This window comes from Rhodamnia argentea, chromosome 3, assembly GCF_020921035.1.
Source record: "Rhodamnia argentea isolate NSW1041297 chromosome 3, ASM2092103v1, whole genome shotgun sequence".
NCBI lineage: Eukaryota > Viridiplantae > Streptophyta > Magnoliopsida > Myrtales > Myrtaceae > Rhodamnia > Rhodamnia argentea.
Window position 1 is genome coordinate 28,944,580 of NC_063152.1, and position 16,551 is coordinate 28,961,130.

The 16,551-nt window shown below is 39.4% G+C and overlaps 2 protein-coding genes across 3 annotated transcripts; both read right to left on the bottom strand.

The window, feature by feature from the left end:
- Positions 1-8: 8 nt before the first annotated feature.
- LOC115743131 (actin-histidine N-methyltransferase) lies at positions 9-8,294 on the bottom strand. 2 transcript variants are annotated; one of them, XM_030677775.2, is made up of 16 exons: positions 8,136-8,294; positions 7,798-7,888; positions 6,634-6,808; positions 6,430-6,535; positions 6,139-6,221; positions 5,561-5,587; positions 5,274-5,443; positions 5,063-5,149; positions 4,327-4,407; positions 3,945-4,009; positions 3,412-3,468; positions 3,268-3,339; positions 2,915-3,166; positions 1,810-1,925; positions 852-965; positions 9-366 (listed from the first exon to the last, which is right to left on the bottom strand). In XM_030677775.2, the coding sequence occupies exons 1-16, from the start codon at positions 8,184-8,186 to the stop codon at positions 219-221; spliced, it is 1,695 nt and encodes a 564-aa protein (XP_030533635.1). In that variant the 5' UTR covers positions 8,187-8,294; the 3' UTR covers positions 9-218. The 2 variants fall into 2 exon arrangements, with proteins under 2 accessions (XP_030533635.1, XP_048132126.1); XM_048276169.1 differs by lacking the exons at positions 9-366; positions 852-965 and having other exon boundaries at positions 1,817-1,944.
- Positions 8,295-11,103: 2,809 nt separating this feature from the next.
- LOC115743143 (protein IWS1 homolog 1) lies at positions 11,104-16,091 on the bottom strand. The gene is made up of 11 exons (XM_030677795.2): positions 15,867-16,091; positions 15,226-15,760; positions 14,496-14,615; positions 14,062-14,282; positions 13,835-13,964; positions 13,669-13,731; positions 13,496-13,573; positions 12,655-12,746; positions 12,445-12,510; positions 12,210-12,363; positions 11,104-11,509 (listed from the first exon to the last, which is right to left on the bottom strand). Exons 1-11 carry the CDS (start codon positions 15,884-15,886, stop codon positions 11,411-11,413), a joined length of 1,578 nt encoding a protein of 525 aa, XP_030533655.1. The 5' UTR covers positions 15,887-16,091; the 3' UTR covers positions 11,104-11,410.
- Positions 16,092-16,551: the final 460 nt, after the last annotated feature.

Genomic DNA, 16,551 nt, shown 5'->3' on the forward strand with positions numbered 1-16,551 from the left:
CGCAGAGCTTTAAAGTCCAGTCAGAGAGAATTATTCGAGAGATAATCAGTCGTACATCAGGGGTCTACGATATGCAAAAATATGTAATTTAGCAGAGAATTTAAAGAAATTATGCCCGATTGTAGCTATCAGGAAACTGAACGTAAGTTGTACCTGTTTATTTAGTTTTCAACTCAAATATATGACTAAAAAACACTCAAATATTGGTTCTATAACGTTCAATTACCTTCAGTCAGGGCTAGTTGCAATGCATATTCTGCTTCCCTCAAGAATAACCGCGTTAGTTCTTTTTGCCCTTGCCGATACACGATCGCAGACCATTTATTTCTAGTGGCCGCATTCTGTGGCGTCAAGCCATTCGACACCCTGTCACAACAGCAAGAGAAAATGATAAGAAAATACATCCAGCTTCTATGGAAACTAAACAATGAGATGCTTTTCAAGCCCGAAAGAGAGATAGAGGACGACACATTTCCCCAGTTTTAAGGGTGATAGTGAAAAAAGTTTAAAGTAAGTTTATAATCGATGAACTGTCAGCTAACAAATTCCTCGACGCCTACAGAAATGAGCCCATGGTCTCCAATGGGATATGTTTTTCTACGAGGATGTTTCGTTACACTTAGATAGGCTGTCTACGCTTTTACCTACCCATGTATAGTTTTAAAATCACCAACTCCGATGCTGCCATTCAACAAATAAATATATTCAACATTCGGAAACAAATTAGCAGGTTTTGTTTCTCATCCACTGCATACAATATGCCCATACTAGCAAGAAAAATCAAAATTTATGTAAGTTATAGCAGAAATTAAGGAAAAAGAATCATCTATAAGCCCAAAAAGTATAATCACCTTTGACCCTTCTCAAGCACCATGTGCTGCTCCGGATTTTCTGAGATGTGAATTTTTTTAAGCAGTTCAGCATCAAAGCTCTCAGTTCCAGTACCTTCTTCTAAGTCCAACATTCTAGCATAACAAAGATACTGTTAGCGACTAGAAAATTATCTCACCAGGCAGAAATCAAACCAAAAATCTCAACCAATGAAGAACGTTAAGTTGTGCAGGTGTCCTAAAAGAGGTCAAGATCAAGAGGCAAGAAAAGGGGGCAAATGGAGAAAAAATGAGAAGTCTCAGAATATACAGCCAGAAAGAGCAAAGTTTCTGTTGAGGAAGCTTTTAAAGAACATGCTATCTGCCTATCTCTGAAGTTTTACATGCAGTAGGAAGCTTAAAGGATGTAGTGTAGGCTACCAGTTCTCTTGTTCTCTTATCCATGCTTCCATTAAAATTTTCTTACTGAGTTTAATAAGTTAGACCGGTAGCTCAAAAATTGCGATATTGAAAACCCACAAAACCCACAGATTGATTTAGATTCTTTAGAGGCCTATTAGCTCTAGCAAGGACGACACCAAGGACCAAGCAAAGATACAAGAACAACCTGGTAAAATCAAGTTATTTTAATGCTAATGTAATCCTAGCAAAATAAGAAGCAAACGTGTTGATGATCTTATCAAACTGGGAGCATCATGTCTTCATTCTTTGCAACTTGCTGCGGTAACAACTTTTCCACGTAATCACAACCAAGGACCACTTTGAAGATATGACCTAGCATGACATATGTGTTGATTGTCATTTTTGTCACTGTATATATTCATCTCTTTCATATCATTCCTCTTTCCCGTAATCATGCTGGTATTTGCTTCAATTGGTCATACATATAAATTTCGTAAACAATGACCTACTTAATGACAATATGGTACTGTCAACTTCATACTTCATAAAATACTTTTATGGCAGGTTTACTGCTTACTTTGTTTGAAGAAGATCAACAAGTAATTGCAATGCTCCAGAATCACCACAAACCTCCCAGACAGCTGCCCCGACTTCTGTATCCGTTGGTTGCCTCTTCTCTTCAGATCCAACAAGCTTAACAGGACAGTAAGGCCTATTAGTGGTCAAGAAATGAGACAAGCAAAACAAATTGTTTTGAAAACAAGTTAACAGTTTGACAAGAACATAATCAGTCTTCAATTGGGAAAATTATAAAATTCCACAATTTGATTTTAGCAGCACCTAGTAAGGCCGCCATCCTGAAGTTAACATTATAGGTTGAAGAATAACTAAGTCGCAAAAGGGACACTTATTTCACTAAGTCTAATCCTCCACTGTCATCTTTTATGCTTCCCACAGGAAGATCAGGCCCTTGCTTCATTAAGATGCCATATGTTATCTTTTAGTTCTAAGAGGATGTTGATTGCTAACTAAGACCTCTATGAATGTTTTCTGCTAATAAACTAAGAAGTTCCAAGATGTAATCTTTCCAAGACAGTAACGTCACTAATTTCTCCTATCATTATATAACGCAGGCATATGGCTCACTCTCTGATCTACTTTCTGGGTGAAGGTTGCCATATAAGAACATAGAAAAGTTCCTATGCTACTTTCATATCCTAGAACACATTTACTCGTACAAAGATTTGTCTCCTCTCAGCTTGAGTCGTAAGGAAGCTCAATGTATCTATATGTTACAACAGCTTCTGTTAAACAGAATTTGGCACATGGAAGCTATAAACAAACTCAACCTACCTAGATTAAGTGCCCATTTTTCTGCTCAGCCCAGCACAGGTTTGGCAAGCCAACTGATATATTCAAGTTTTCATCATGTAGGCATGATCTTAATCAATGATTACAGAAAAGCATCTATTCAGCTTATCAAATCTGACTAGCATATTGCCCCTACTATAATTTCTTCAGACTCATGGAAGCCTTGAAATGATGCCGAAGTTTTGGCGGAAACAAAAAAGAAACGATACAGAATGTGTGGAGGGACATAAGAGGTGAAGTTAACCGTATCTACAGTAATGAGGAAAGAAAATGCAGTTAGACGTTATCAAAGACATATTAAGAAACTGCACCTCTTCCAGAAACTCCGAAACTTGAAAAAGATTATTTTCTTGCATCGCAATGGTCCTCAACGCAGTCAAAAAGTTCTCAGGAAAAACCATCTTGTTTATGTACGAAGGCATCCTACGCTGGCCACTCCAACTATAACTGCATACTCCTCTATCTGCTTCACATTTGCTGCTTCCTCCCTTTTCAGAAGAGCTCGTTGGGAACAAGCCGTGATCCAGTAGACTTCTAGGTAGAAGGCACCTGAGATCAGCTTTCTGCTGAACATAAGTTACGTCTGTAAACAAACGACAGAGGAGTGTGTTCCATAAACTAGTTAGACAGTATCTATATAAGAAATAATACATCTATATCTGACCTGTGCCTCAAGAAGCTGCATCTTAGTATCACAACAGGAAATGCTTTGAATTGCCTCTGCAGGATAATGGACCTGCAAGAATTCACTTCCACATCAAGCGCAATTGCCTGAGAAGCTATCCTAAAACTTACAGAAACAGCATACCATGAGGTAATCATCTGGATTGTTATCAATCACAAATCCGTAAAGGTATAAAAGTTCCTGCATTTAATATGAATACATTACATATCAAAAACCACTATATCCGATTCTAACAAGATATAAAATAAAATACACACTCTAAGAGAAAAATAGCAGACAATTACAGCTTCATGACATGGAAAATCCAGAAATATCACCAACATAACTCAAAAGTAGAATCTTTGGGACGTAGTAAAATAACACAGCTCACTCCAATGGGAGTATCAGCATAAGTAGGACAGGAAGAAAACAGATTCTAATGACTGAACCAAACAGTTCTAGACGGTCTCACGGCACAATGACTGGAAAGAATGTTCCTTCTGCTGCAGTTACAAATTGAATATTTGTGCAAAACAGTCACATGCATTGACATTTCTACATGCACAAGCAATCCACAAATATCTAAAGGGAAAGATGGAGCTTAGTCCACTAGCTATTACCGCCTCAAACACAACCTATAGAGAATAAAGGTTTTAGACGCTCAGCCTCCGAATTACCTCATTGCCTTTGTTGCCATAACTGATGCGGACCTCTTTTTCATTTTCAAACGGCTCCTGAAGAGCTTTCCAAAAGGGGAATGGATAATGTCAGAAGTAACGTAAAATTTTATCATCTATAGGTTAAATTGTCAAAAGGCCAATTTTGGTGAAAAATGAAAACTCATTCCTGTTTATGAAATGAAATAGGGACATCAAACTGGGTTAAAGAGAGGGCACTTGACTCGACCAACAAAGTAAAAAGACGATAAACAATGGGGTTAGAGTATAACAGAACTGCAACAACTTGCAACTACCTCCCACCCCGCAGGCAAAGAAGAGAGAGAGAGACGCAGTAACATAGATGAGAAACACTAAATTGAACTGGGAAGAGCCATATTACCTGAAACAAGATACATAGAGAAGGGAACTCCGGTCGTTGATCCCGAGTTGTCCACTTCCCAAGTTGCTCCCGGCTTAAAATCTGGCAAGTCGTTCCACAATCAGCAGGACATATGACACTTTTGCCAAAAATACTTGATTCAAATCATCAAGATAGTGTCTCAGTAGAAGTGAAAATTAACGAAGCATAATGTAGGCCAGGTGCATGAAGTGAGCAGTTGCAAAATCAACAGAAGGCACTAGGACATCATGTTTCTATATCTCTTCATGCATTGACAAAGTACTTTCCAGCAGTCTAAAAATCATTCAGCGAGTGTGATAGCATGAGCCAATTTTTGCAACGTTCTCCATGCTTTCTTTAGGAACTTTAGCTTGCCCATACATGGACTGTCATTATGAAACTTCAGAAGAAACCTTCAAAGGCCTTGCTCATGGACTCGGTATAAGACCCATGAACATTGTGAAGCACATGCAAAATCAGGAATACTTTGAATGCAGTGAGCACCGACAATGCAATATAGTAAACAAGAGAAACCTTGAACAGAAGCTCAAAATCTAGTAATTGCCTCTGCGGCTTACATCCTTCTTTTGGTCAGATTGTGGCTACCATTCATAAAACCTACATATGAGACGTAACTTACTCTCACTTCAAAAAGCAGAAAGAAAACACCCAAAGCCATCAAAACTGAGGACAGTTAGAGAACCATACGATATGAGAAGATGAACAAGTTGCATACCATGGTTGCAAAAGTCAATGCCAGGTACAAGGCCCTCAACCCAGACCTTTTCTTCCTGTGTTGAAGTGGACGCTTCAGCATGTTGTCCTGAGATAAGTCAGCCATGTAAATTAAACTAAAGAACAAACAAAGGGACCACACGGCGGTTTAGCATTTGAAAAACCTAGCACGGACAAGTAAAGCATTTCTTTTCAGTATAAAAAGAGCTCACTCCTTTGCTTCTCCATATCATTCGATACTCTGCATGGCACGTCGTGCCCTGAAGCACCATTACTGTTGTCTTCGCAGTGATCTGCATCCTCATCATCTTCCTCTTTTGGAAATACATAAGAATGTGGAAAAGGAATATTCAGAGCACGAGTCCAGAAAACAGAATTGGCCCTAGGAATAACAATTACCCAGATAAAAGGACAGTGAGGTAAAGCATAATGCACATAAAAGCCCAAGTATTGGAGCTCGCAATGTGAAAAAAGGAGCAATTAGTAAAGAGAAGCTTACCACAAAAAATCTTCAAAAGAAACATCACTGGAGGAAAAAAAACGACAGAAATGTCAATAACTCTATAATGAATTCATTTCTCTGGGACATTAAGCAGATCAAACTAAGATGACCTCAACTCAACTCTTTTTGGAGGGGTATTGCCCATTCTTCTGTTATATAAGGTATTACCTTCAACATACTTTTAGTCTGTGGATAACATGATTTGACTTCCCACGGACACTAGCATATAGATGTATATCATAGTCTACTGTCAACTTATTATTTTAACAGATAAGGGTTGAAAGCTTTACTAACTGCAATACACAAAATCGACAATGAAATTAGTTAAAATGATAGGTGCTAGATAACTCAGAGAAAAAAAAAATTCAGGCAGAAGCTAAATCATAGCTGCAACATAGTACTAGCGAAAAACAAGTGATGATCTTCCACATTAAAATAGATATGCACAACAAGCATCTCCACACTTGATAGAGATCACTTTATCAGTGAAAACTACCAGGTTACAGCACAGATGACATGGGTGCAAACTTTACACTTAGTTCAAGACATTATAGAATACCATGTTGACCACACACCTTTCTGAATCCTCAGCAAGAGCAAGGAATTTCTTCACCAAACACTTCGCTTTATCCTCGTATAAAGACAGCAATTGTTTCCTCTGGAACATTAAACTTCTTTAATATCATGACTCATGCGTTTAATTGCAAAGTAATTAACCTAATAAAAGTACAGTTTAAAAGTTCTAAAATGTAACATCTCACACAAAAGCTGCAGCCGAATCAGATGCGGTGATGACAGCAGAATCCAAACTCTTTACAGACATGTCAATGTTAGATTTTAGTGCAAGAAATGACTCTCAAATTTACCTGCAGCTGGGTCGCACGATATAAAGCAGTCCCCTTCAACTCCAAAACCTCATCATCGGTGAACCAAAGAGGACTGTTGAACTTGGTTGGAAGCATATTCAGGTACCTAACACAAACTTTCAGTCAAATGAATAACGAGCTCCAATCCAAAAGAAAGGGAAAGAGCAATAAAATAAATAGCCGATTAACATATATAAAACATACGGCTTCCATGGAGAATTGTTGCGAAGACGCTCTACTGTCAAATATAAGATCATCAAAAATCTGTCATCAACTTCTCCTTCTTCAAACATTGCTCTACATTCAGGTCCAAGAAGAGGATCTTGCAAAACTCTCATAGGAGTAATGGCTAAATCTAGCGGAACAACCATTAAAACTCCTGAAATTTATCCCAGAATATTCAGAAGTGAGATCTCTGATAGTGATCCAGTTTTTCAACTATTTTAATCAAGTTTTGACATGAACACTCATTATTCGGCAAATTATTCATGATGCTTAATTAGGCAAGGCTCTATCATCGTCCAATATCAATTATAGAACAGTTTGTCTTGAACCATGGATGGTTCGTCAGATTATAAATCCAATCAATTTGCCACGCATCCAAGAACCTGGCCTGTCTGCCAGCATATAATAAATAATGTCCCCAAAAGTAGCTGTGCCTTCCCTCCTAGCATGCAATGAAATTGCTCCCAAGCATAAACCAATCCAAACAGCATGGATCATATCAACAAAAACAACGACAAAAAACCAAGCGTTAACCCACGAAGTAGGGTTGGTTATATGAATCCTATCACGCCATTGGGCTCAATATTTCATTAGATTAATCATGTTGTTTTCCTTCAAAGTTCATTTGGAGAAGTTCTGTGCTCTTGAAGTCAAACTTCATTGGGATGATTACTACGCTCGTGAAGATGAAGACTATCCCATATATAGAAGAGTCCCTTTGTTAAATCAGTCTTCTCCTTGTTCAAATTATATAATCACCTAACAGAGGAAGCTTTCAGGGTTTAGACCCTCTGAACCGAAAGCTTGTAATATCCACTTAGTGTACCAATCCATTGATGCCAACTGACAAGGGCAATCAGTGGTGCTTTTTTTTTTTTTTCCTCTCTTTTGTATAATTTCTAATTGGCCAGCATATCAGTCAATGAAGACATAGCCAATTGATTTACTCTTTTATGGTACTAAAGATCATAAACGGTAAAGAAATAACATTGCCAACATGCAAATTTTTCTTTCCAGAGAGTGTTGTCAGTGAAACAGAAGTCAAACTTAGCCAGACAAAGAGACACGCTATGAGCAAAACACATATAGCTGCATGGACGAATGTATATGTTCGCATAAAATGACAGAAATACATAAAACTACCATCATTATCGTCACCGGACGCGAAAACGCCATAGCCTTTAGTGGAATCGCAGTACTTGATCCTGCAACCTCGTAGTTGAACTCCGTTCGCCTGAACAGTACACACAGGCTAAATTTATCGACGCCCACACTTGCAAGAACTACACTCGCGCGATTCATTCACTCAATAAATTCTGGCGGACACAGCACGTAGCAACGAAACTGTAACTCGTGATAAAATCATTCAGGCGAAGAATTCAGCCGAACATTTTCCTCTTGAACAAGACACGAATTCGAAAAGGCAAAGTTGACTAGAATCAGCCGCTGAAAGAAGAAGGACCCTTGGAAAGAGTGAGAACCTGAAGCCACGCGAGGAAGACCTCGAGTTTAGTTGCTTCTGGACTCGCCATTGCCGCGAGTTCAATCGCTCGAAGACGAAGGAAGAGCGACAGTCCAGAGGAGGAGGCACTTGTTTCTGCGTCAGCTGAGCTCAGTGCGACCCGAATCAGGCCCGGTTTGTGAGGACTGAGGCCCGTAGCATGGGTTATCTCACCGTTTAGAGCCCGTCGGGCCACTGATATCCATGCGAAGAAAGAAGGGAAATTTACATAATTATCCTCATCTTCGAACCAATATGCAATATTGTTCTTAAACTTTTCATTTATTCAATTCAATCCCTGAACTATTAATAAATATTCAATATAGTCATGCCGTTTGATCTAATATGTAAATTAGATGATATCTGATGATGTGCATTATCATATGCTAAGTAGAGTTTTTAAAAATGACGTGTTAATATGTTCATCGGCTTTAGAAAAGAAATAAAAAGAATTAGAGTACTTACATGTCCATATGATTTGATGACGTGGACTATCCACCTGAATTTTACTTTTTTGCTTATCGATATTCAAACTTAACAAATTAAAAGCCACATCAATAGATTATGTTAACTTGAATTAACGGAACAATGGCATTAAATATTTTTATATAGTTTAAGGATTAAATTAAGTTAGGAACCACGTTGAGAAAAGCCAAAAAGAAAACAGCTGCGTTTTCCCATCTAGCACCTGACCTATGGCAACCCATGCCTCTAGCCACGTAATATAGTAGACGTTAACACGATTATGATGGATGTTTTGAAAAGACTTAGGGCCTGATAACCAATTAATTGCTAAAAATAAAAAAAATATCCGCATTTAATGAGATTAAACTTGTTTCAAAATCATAGCTAATATCAACTTGAAAGATCCATTGGTAAAAAGAAAAAAAATTGATGAGGTAAATAAGGACCAAGTTACTTGATTCATTAATCGCAATCATAATCTTGTAAACCATATTGTTAAAACCTACTAATAATGATCAAAATTCGATTTATGGCTATAAGTTTCTAATACTTAATGCTCAATGTCAAGTAAATAATGTTTTGTTTGTACTTTTTTTGTACTGAAAATTTGTCAATCCTTGAAATTCGATTCTATGAAATAAACACAAAGAACCTATATCACCATTACATAAATAAAATTCGTGGTTGTTGTAACTAAATATTTCCTTATTTCTTTTATGGTTTAAATTGTCCGGTAGTATAAGGGATAAGCCTTAACACACCTTGACTAGTCCACCTTCTTGACGATCTTAAGGACATGCATAGGGGCGAGCATCACTCGTGAGTGGTTCCCGATCCGGTCCGGTCCTCCTCAAGAACCGGGAACCGGACCGGTGGTACCCATTCCCAATTTTCGGAACAGTGGACCGGACTCGTCGATCGGGTCCGGTCCGATTCCTGGACAATCCAATGGGATCAATAACCTATCACAGGATAGATTCAAAGAATAAGAAAATGCAACTACGTAATTGATCCAAGTCAAGAAAGAAACTGGCACACCTATTGCATCCAGAATCTATAGAAGGGAATCCAAATTCAATAAGACAAGCTTTTATCAGCCTCCATCAAGCACCTTGGAGATGTACCATTCTCATGATTCATGCTAATGAAACGAGGTAAAACTTACTCAATTTGCAAGCTAGGATCTTAGTAACTCGTTTATAAATAACATCACATCGAGATACAGGCCTAAAATCAACAATTGTAGAAGCGGCTGCTGATTCAGCAAGAGAAATAGCTGTTGAATCTATTTTCTTCAATAGCTTCGAAGAGGAAAAGAAACAAGACATTGCACCAAAGAAATTTTTACTAATAACAATCCAAGCAAAAGTATAAGAGAAGACCAAAGAACCATCTGATCCTAGTGCTTATCCCAATTCATGGAACCACAAAACCTCCTTAATCTCTTCACACGTAACAGGAGCAATAAGGATTTGCTGTAAATGTCAAGGCAATGTTACTGTGAAAAGAGCAGATAAAGAAGTATTAGAGCATCTCGAATCATGAGAACAAAGAAGTAACCGATAGTGAGAGATGGCAACAACAAATGTTCGCTTGACCTTCAATTTCACACCTGCCACAGGAAAGCACGGGTAACCTTCGAGCAGGGAGGCGACGATTTGGGAAAGCAAGAAGGGCGAGGTGTGAGTACGTGAGACGTGAGAGAGAGAGGCCACGGGAAAATAGTTTGGGAAAGAAAGAAGGAAATATTAGATTTAAGATTACGTTTAAAAAATTAAAAAAAATAAACTAAAACTGACCGGTCCGGGCCGGGTGATCTGATCCGGTCTGGTCCTATATCCCTGGAATCGGGAACTAGACCGCCCGGCCATCAGTTCTAATTTTAAGAATCGGGAACCGAACTATCACCCTCCAAAACTTGAAATCTGAAATCGGACCGGGACTGCCCGGCCATCGATTTCAATTTTAACAAACGAGAACCGAACCGCCACCATCTAGAACTTGAAACCGAACCACCGGTCCGCTTCAAGTTCGGGTGGTTCCCGATCCAGTCAATCCGATTTGCTCACTCCTATGATATAATATCTTTTTACCCTAAGCAGCCACATATGAGCTGAACCAAACACACCCTAAGAATCATCCCATCATAACGTTTGCTTCAACCCTCGAGTCAAAAGAAACCAAAACTCCTGGCCTGAAATTCTCTAGGTTCAATTGAATTCTGGAGCAACGCTAAAAGCTGCTAAGAATTTCAAATTAAACATTTTTAGCAAATGACATGACGAAATCACATCGGAAATGATATTACAACCCATGCACGAATCGACAGTTCTTAATACGATGTTGCCATTTTACTCCATAAACAACTTAGTTACAAAAAAAAAAAAAAAGGGAATTTTGAGCGTCTTCCCTGCTTTTCCTCTGCTTTAAAGTTTAAACATATATAATAAGTTCATCCAAGACAGAAACCGCAACAACAAAGGTTGAAAGAATTCATCTTAAATTACTAGAGAAATTTGAGGTCCTCAAACGCTCATAAGAATGCGAAGCACCATTCCCAACAAAGGAATCTGTGGGATGGTCACTTAAACAATACTTTCGAACACAATTTGGAATGGATCTTTCAGCTTGATGATAGCTACACAAGCATGGGAAAGACCCCAATCCCAACTATGAGAGTCTGACATCCAGTGGTGCGCATCTGAATATATGCCCTTCTTGGCCCATCCATCCCGACGAATAGCGGAAATTTCCTCTGGATCGTTCAGAGAGTGGTCGTGTGGTCACGTATCACAGATATTTCGTCATACCACGGCCTTCCACACTAAGCTTCGTAGCCTGAAGCCGCTTCTTTTTCGGGGCTTTTAACTGCTGCAGCTTCTTGTTCATCTGCCACGCACAAAAATACGAGTGAACATGCTCTTGTGCCAGAAAAGGCAACCAGGTAGTTGCTGACCAAAGCAGGTGCTAAGCAATAGAACTTCTCTAAACCCAGATCTTGTGTGTAAATTCATAAATCAGGAATTCAGACCAAACAACAGGTTCCAAACGGTTATACACAACATCAGCATCACCTTTATCCCAAACTAGTTGGGGTCGGCGGTCGATGAACCCAAAAATAAATAAATTAAAAGCAAGACTAATTGAGAAAAAAGAAATAATTATATAACAATAAAAATAAATATATAAATATATATAGGGAAAAATGACTAAAAAGGACAGTCTAGAACATAGGAATTCTGCCCCTCCACAATGCTAATAGCTTTTCTCCACTCCGTCCTAAGGCAAACCGTACGCCAATCAATTTCCACTTCATTAAATATTGTTTTACTACTTTCTCCAAAGCGGTTATACGCAGCAGAAGAGAAATGAAACGACCATTGTTAAGTAAAGGATTATTAAGCATGCAGTGGCCACACTAGAAAGGACATGCAAACACATCGTCCCTCCAACGAGCCCCCTTCATTTTCCTCTTCATGCTTTCCTAACACATATTTGTCCTTTTGCTCATTTTTCCCAGCACCAGATCCAAGGAGTATTCATAACAAAAATCCTTCACTGCCCATCACAAGAATATTAGACAACTCACCTTTAGTCGGCGCTGATCTTGCATGGCTTGCTTAGCACGGGCTCTAATTTCATCTGGATCAATCTTAGATTGAGGGCGCACCACGAAATCCAAAGGTGTAGCTTCAGGCCTAGACGCATGCAGCCTAGAGGATGACTGACCAGATTTGCGCTCTCTGCAATGAGTCAAGCATTAAAACCGCCGACATGGCCAGCACAAGAATCTCTAATCAGGCTAATCAGAGATCGAAACTCACCGTGAGAACACATCAACATCAAGATCACCATCTCTGGACTCCATCCCCGTATCTTTACTGGCAGGCCTATCCAACAATCCACCATCCAGACAAGACAGTTATCCAAGGAAACTTAAAAAAAAAAAAAAAAAAAACCTAAAGCTCCTTATTGACAGAAAATGGACATGATAGAAAAGCGATGATACAGAAGTAACAAGAAGAAGAAAATACTTCTTCACCGATGGCCTTCGATAGGGAATCCTATCATCTTCCACGTTTCTCATGTCCTCAAATCTCGTGCTCTTGTTGAATATTGGTCGACTCTGCAACCCCATCAAATATACAAGCAGCTTATAAGAATCATTGGAAACCATTGATGCATGATGAATCTTTATGCACACAATCGTCATCCTATGCTTTTGCTTTAAGAAATCCAACAAACTAGCTGCAATCCCTCTCTATTTACTAACCGTCAAGCAGATGAGCATAAGATGTCTTCAAAATGAACTAGGAGATACTAAGATCGATAACAAGCAAGTGACGTTGAAAATCGTTGAGTAATCCAGAAGAATCACAAGAAGCCATAGACCATGAAGACAGTAATGTGGCAGTTACAGTAACTTTAGAAGAATATCAATAAGAGAAAATTTCAAGACTGAATCAACCAAAATAACAACTGCGATAAAAACAGAACTATACTGGGTTCCACATCACAAAGATTCTTAAGTTCATAGTTACAAACTACGCAAGGTAGCAATGAAACAGAAGGAAAAACCAAAGCCATAAGCAAATGTCTTTTAGATGCACGAAAAGACCCATGTACCACAGAGATCGAAAAGTCAAATTGTCTAACTCTCAGCTCCAACATATTAGAGACAAATCTTTCTACGGTAAGCAATGCTACAGGCTCAATGATTTATCAACTGCCAGCACCACTGAAGCACGAGAAGGCTTTTCAAGTTTCAACAATGTATTAGATCACTTTCAATTATTAATAAGGACACATAACAATGTCGAGAATTTCAAAGTTGCATATCATAAGGTGTTAGGAGTGAGTGGATTGGTGGTTTACCCATTTATCAACCAAATCTTTAGCAAGCTTTCTGTTGGATGTTGTTTCTTCATCAGATTTTGACAAAAACATTATAACCTGCACAAGGGGGTGACTCAGTCCATACAGTGCAGGTAACTACCAATAATAGGGATTCCAGGACTAACTGTTGCCTTCACAAGGCAAACACTAACCTTTCCAAGGCCACTTTTCTTCAATTGCTCCCTCCTATCATACTGCTCTAAGTCAATAGGGAACTGCAGACAACCAGCAGATTTTCAAGTTCGGAAAAAGGTTTCACCTGAAGCAACAGCTATACACTTGTTCCGGACCACAATGAAGAGAAAAAAGTGAATATACATCAGTCAATATCCTCAAAATTGCAGCGCGGATGTTTATATTGGGTAAGCTTCCATCAGGAAGAGGTTCAAGCCAGTTCTTTAAAAGTGTTAAGACTCCATGATCTAAGAACTCTTGCTGAAGCTGCTTCCTGCATCAGTGCCAAATATCATCACGGACAGATAAAAAAGGAGCCTAAATAGATGGAACGCAAGCAAGCAGGTCAGAGTAGGGTGACAATTGCTTACTTAGATAGAACGTCAGTCAGAAGAGGCAACTTCCTGAGCTTATTGATAGCAGGTTTTCCCAGCCGGTTAAGTTCTGCATCTTCCTCAGCTGTGACCTCAAGCTCAGCCATGATATTCTCAACCAGCAGAGCAATTTCTGCGGGACTCTTCTCGTTCTTCTTCTTTTTCTTACCCATTTTGAAAAGTTCCTTGATTTCATCATCCACGTCACCCTCCTCTGCCTAGCAAATCCAAGGCAATATCAAACAGCAAGGATGGCTCAACATTTTTTTTTTCCTTATTGGTAATGATGAAGCTCAACCAACAATAGGTATCAATTTGCAAATGAAACAGGAAAGAAACAATAGGTATGGATCCAGTTGAGATTAACACTGAAATTACCCTGCTCTGAAAGAATTGATTGGCAGTTATCAAATTATGTACTGAATACTGACCTGAGGAGCATCACCAGGAGAACGTGGCTCATTATCACTGTAATACCTTACCCCAGGATCGACACCACTATCATCTATGAAATTATCATCATCCAGAGTCCTAACACCATCTCGATCATCCTGTCGAATGAAAGAGACATGTAACAAGGTTCCAACAATTAAATCTACCAAGAATGCTGGAAAAACCAGACAACGAAGAAACTTGAGCATGTTTCCCTGAAGTTTCTAGAGCATTAGCAAACAAACAATTTCCGAGGACATTGATAACTAAAAGCCAAAATACCAGATTAGAAACAACCAAGTCCGTGGAATTCCCAAATTTGTCTATGGACTCATGGAAACAGTAGACACTGATAACCAAAAGCCAAAACAGCAAACAAGAAACAAACAAGTCTCTGGAATTCCTGGACACGGCCTCACGGAACCAGTAGGCTGAATATCATACATTAGGTAATATCAGCTTCAGTTGATGAACACGTGCTTTAGAATAAATATGATGAGAAAAAAAAAACTTAAATTTTAACTGCCAAACATGAAATCCAATCACTTCAGATGAAGCAATATCCAAACTTTTTTCCCCTGAAAATCAGATTGCAAGCAAAGCTGCCTAAAAGCACTGAACAGCCAGGGGTTGATGCTTAACATACAAAACCAGTACCGAACCACCTATATCAATCAACAGCACAGAGACAGGCATCCACAACCCGAGACAGAGGAATTAATGAAATACCTCAGAATCGCCACCCGCGATGGTGTCCCACATCTCCTTAACATCCCCATCATGATCCCTAGAACCACTTCCGGAATAACCCATCCCCTTCTTCGAAATCCCCGACTTCGTCCCGTGCTTCTTCTCCCCCTTATGCCTCTTCTCCTTCTTCCCACTGCCACCTTCCTTCGCAATCTTCCTCTTCAATCTCCTCTCTTCCTCCGAGCTTTCCCTCCCAAAATCCCCAGCTCCTCCACCACGAAAACCCTCGTCATCATCTGCGAGATCATCCAGGCCCACGTCGCTGACCTTACCAGCTCCAGCACCTTTCTTAACCAACCTCTTCCTAGGCCTCGATTTCGACTCGGACAGATCCGGTTCGTACACCGGAGTCTGCGACCGGTCACGGCCGGTTTTCCAATTGTCTCCTTCAATGTCGTCATCGAGGTCATCGTCGAGGAAGTGATCGGGTCGTTGTTGCGGCTCAGGCGATTGTTCCCGATCCGACGGCATGTTGTCGAAGTCCATCAATGGCTCTCCTTCCTCGTCCCGGTACCTGCAACGAGAAAACCCCCATCAAATGCCTAGTTAGTCACTAAAATCGCCAGAAAAAATCGAAAGAACATGAAAAAAAAAAAAAAAACTAGGGTTTGGGAACATACGGATCGTCTTCGTAGCCCATGCTGGCGATGGGTAGCGGTGATTCAGCTGGACTCAAAGGAGTAATCGAGAGGCGACAGCCTATGAACTGTGAACGGGTTGAATTGTATAGGCTCCGATCGGATTCGATTCGATTAAATATCGAGATGGAGGTCGCTCCAGCTTCGCGACGACGAGGCGGAGACTTCTGGTCGGATTTGCTTTTGTCGTTCGCCTGCGGCGTTTCGCGATAATTCTCCTTCTCACAACACTGAGCCTCTTGCAAATCACTGCAGTTAAATTTCTATTGGTTCGTGAATTTGAAAATTATCTTAGGATTCAAGAGATAGTCTCGGAAGAAACTTGTCTAAAAAGCTACCCAGAAAAAAAAAAAAAAAAAAGGGGGGAAGCTTCCCGAAATAATTAGTATTTTTTTCCCTCCAAATTGTTAAAAAAAATTATATTCGGTATTAGAATATCCCTGATTTAATATTTGAATTTGACCGATAAGTGTTTTGAGTATATCGTGATTAAATAATTAATTAAATAGAGTGAGTTGCTTTTAAGTGCATTGTTTACTCGTGATGTGTGTAATTTCTTTGATGGTGATTTCACAGGATTCGATAAAAGTATGACCATCCTAGGTCGACTTCCTCCTGTATTAAGAGGAAAGACGAAAACACGTAATTAATTCAGCTTGCATAAATA

Bases quoted from the DNA above. Each gene is read 5' to 3' on its own strand.
- LOC115743131 (XM_030677775.2), bottom strand. From the start codon at position 8,186: ATGGCGAGTCCAGAAGCAACTAAACTCGAGGTCTTCCTCGCGTGGCTT. The intron at 5,444-5,560 runs GTAAGCTTCTCT...TGTTATTCCTAG, and splicing joins TCTTTTGAAGATTTTTTGTG to GGCCAATTCTGTTTTCTGGA. The intron at 3,340-3,411 runs GTATGCTGTTTC...GAATTCTTGCAG, and splicing joins ATCCAGATGATTACCTCATG to GTCCATTATCCTGCAGAGGC.
- LOC115743143 (XM_030677795.2), bottom strand. From the start codon at position 15,886: ATGGGCTACGAAGACGATCC. The intron at 13,732-13,834 runs GTATATTCACTT...GGTTGTCTGCAG, and splicing joins TTTTGAGGATATTGACTGAT to TTCCCTATTGACTTAGAGCA. The intron at 12,511-12,654 runs GTATTTTCTTCT...ATTGTTGGATAG, and splicing joins CGAAGGCCATCGGTGAAGAA to GCCTGCCAGTAAAGATACGG.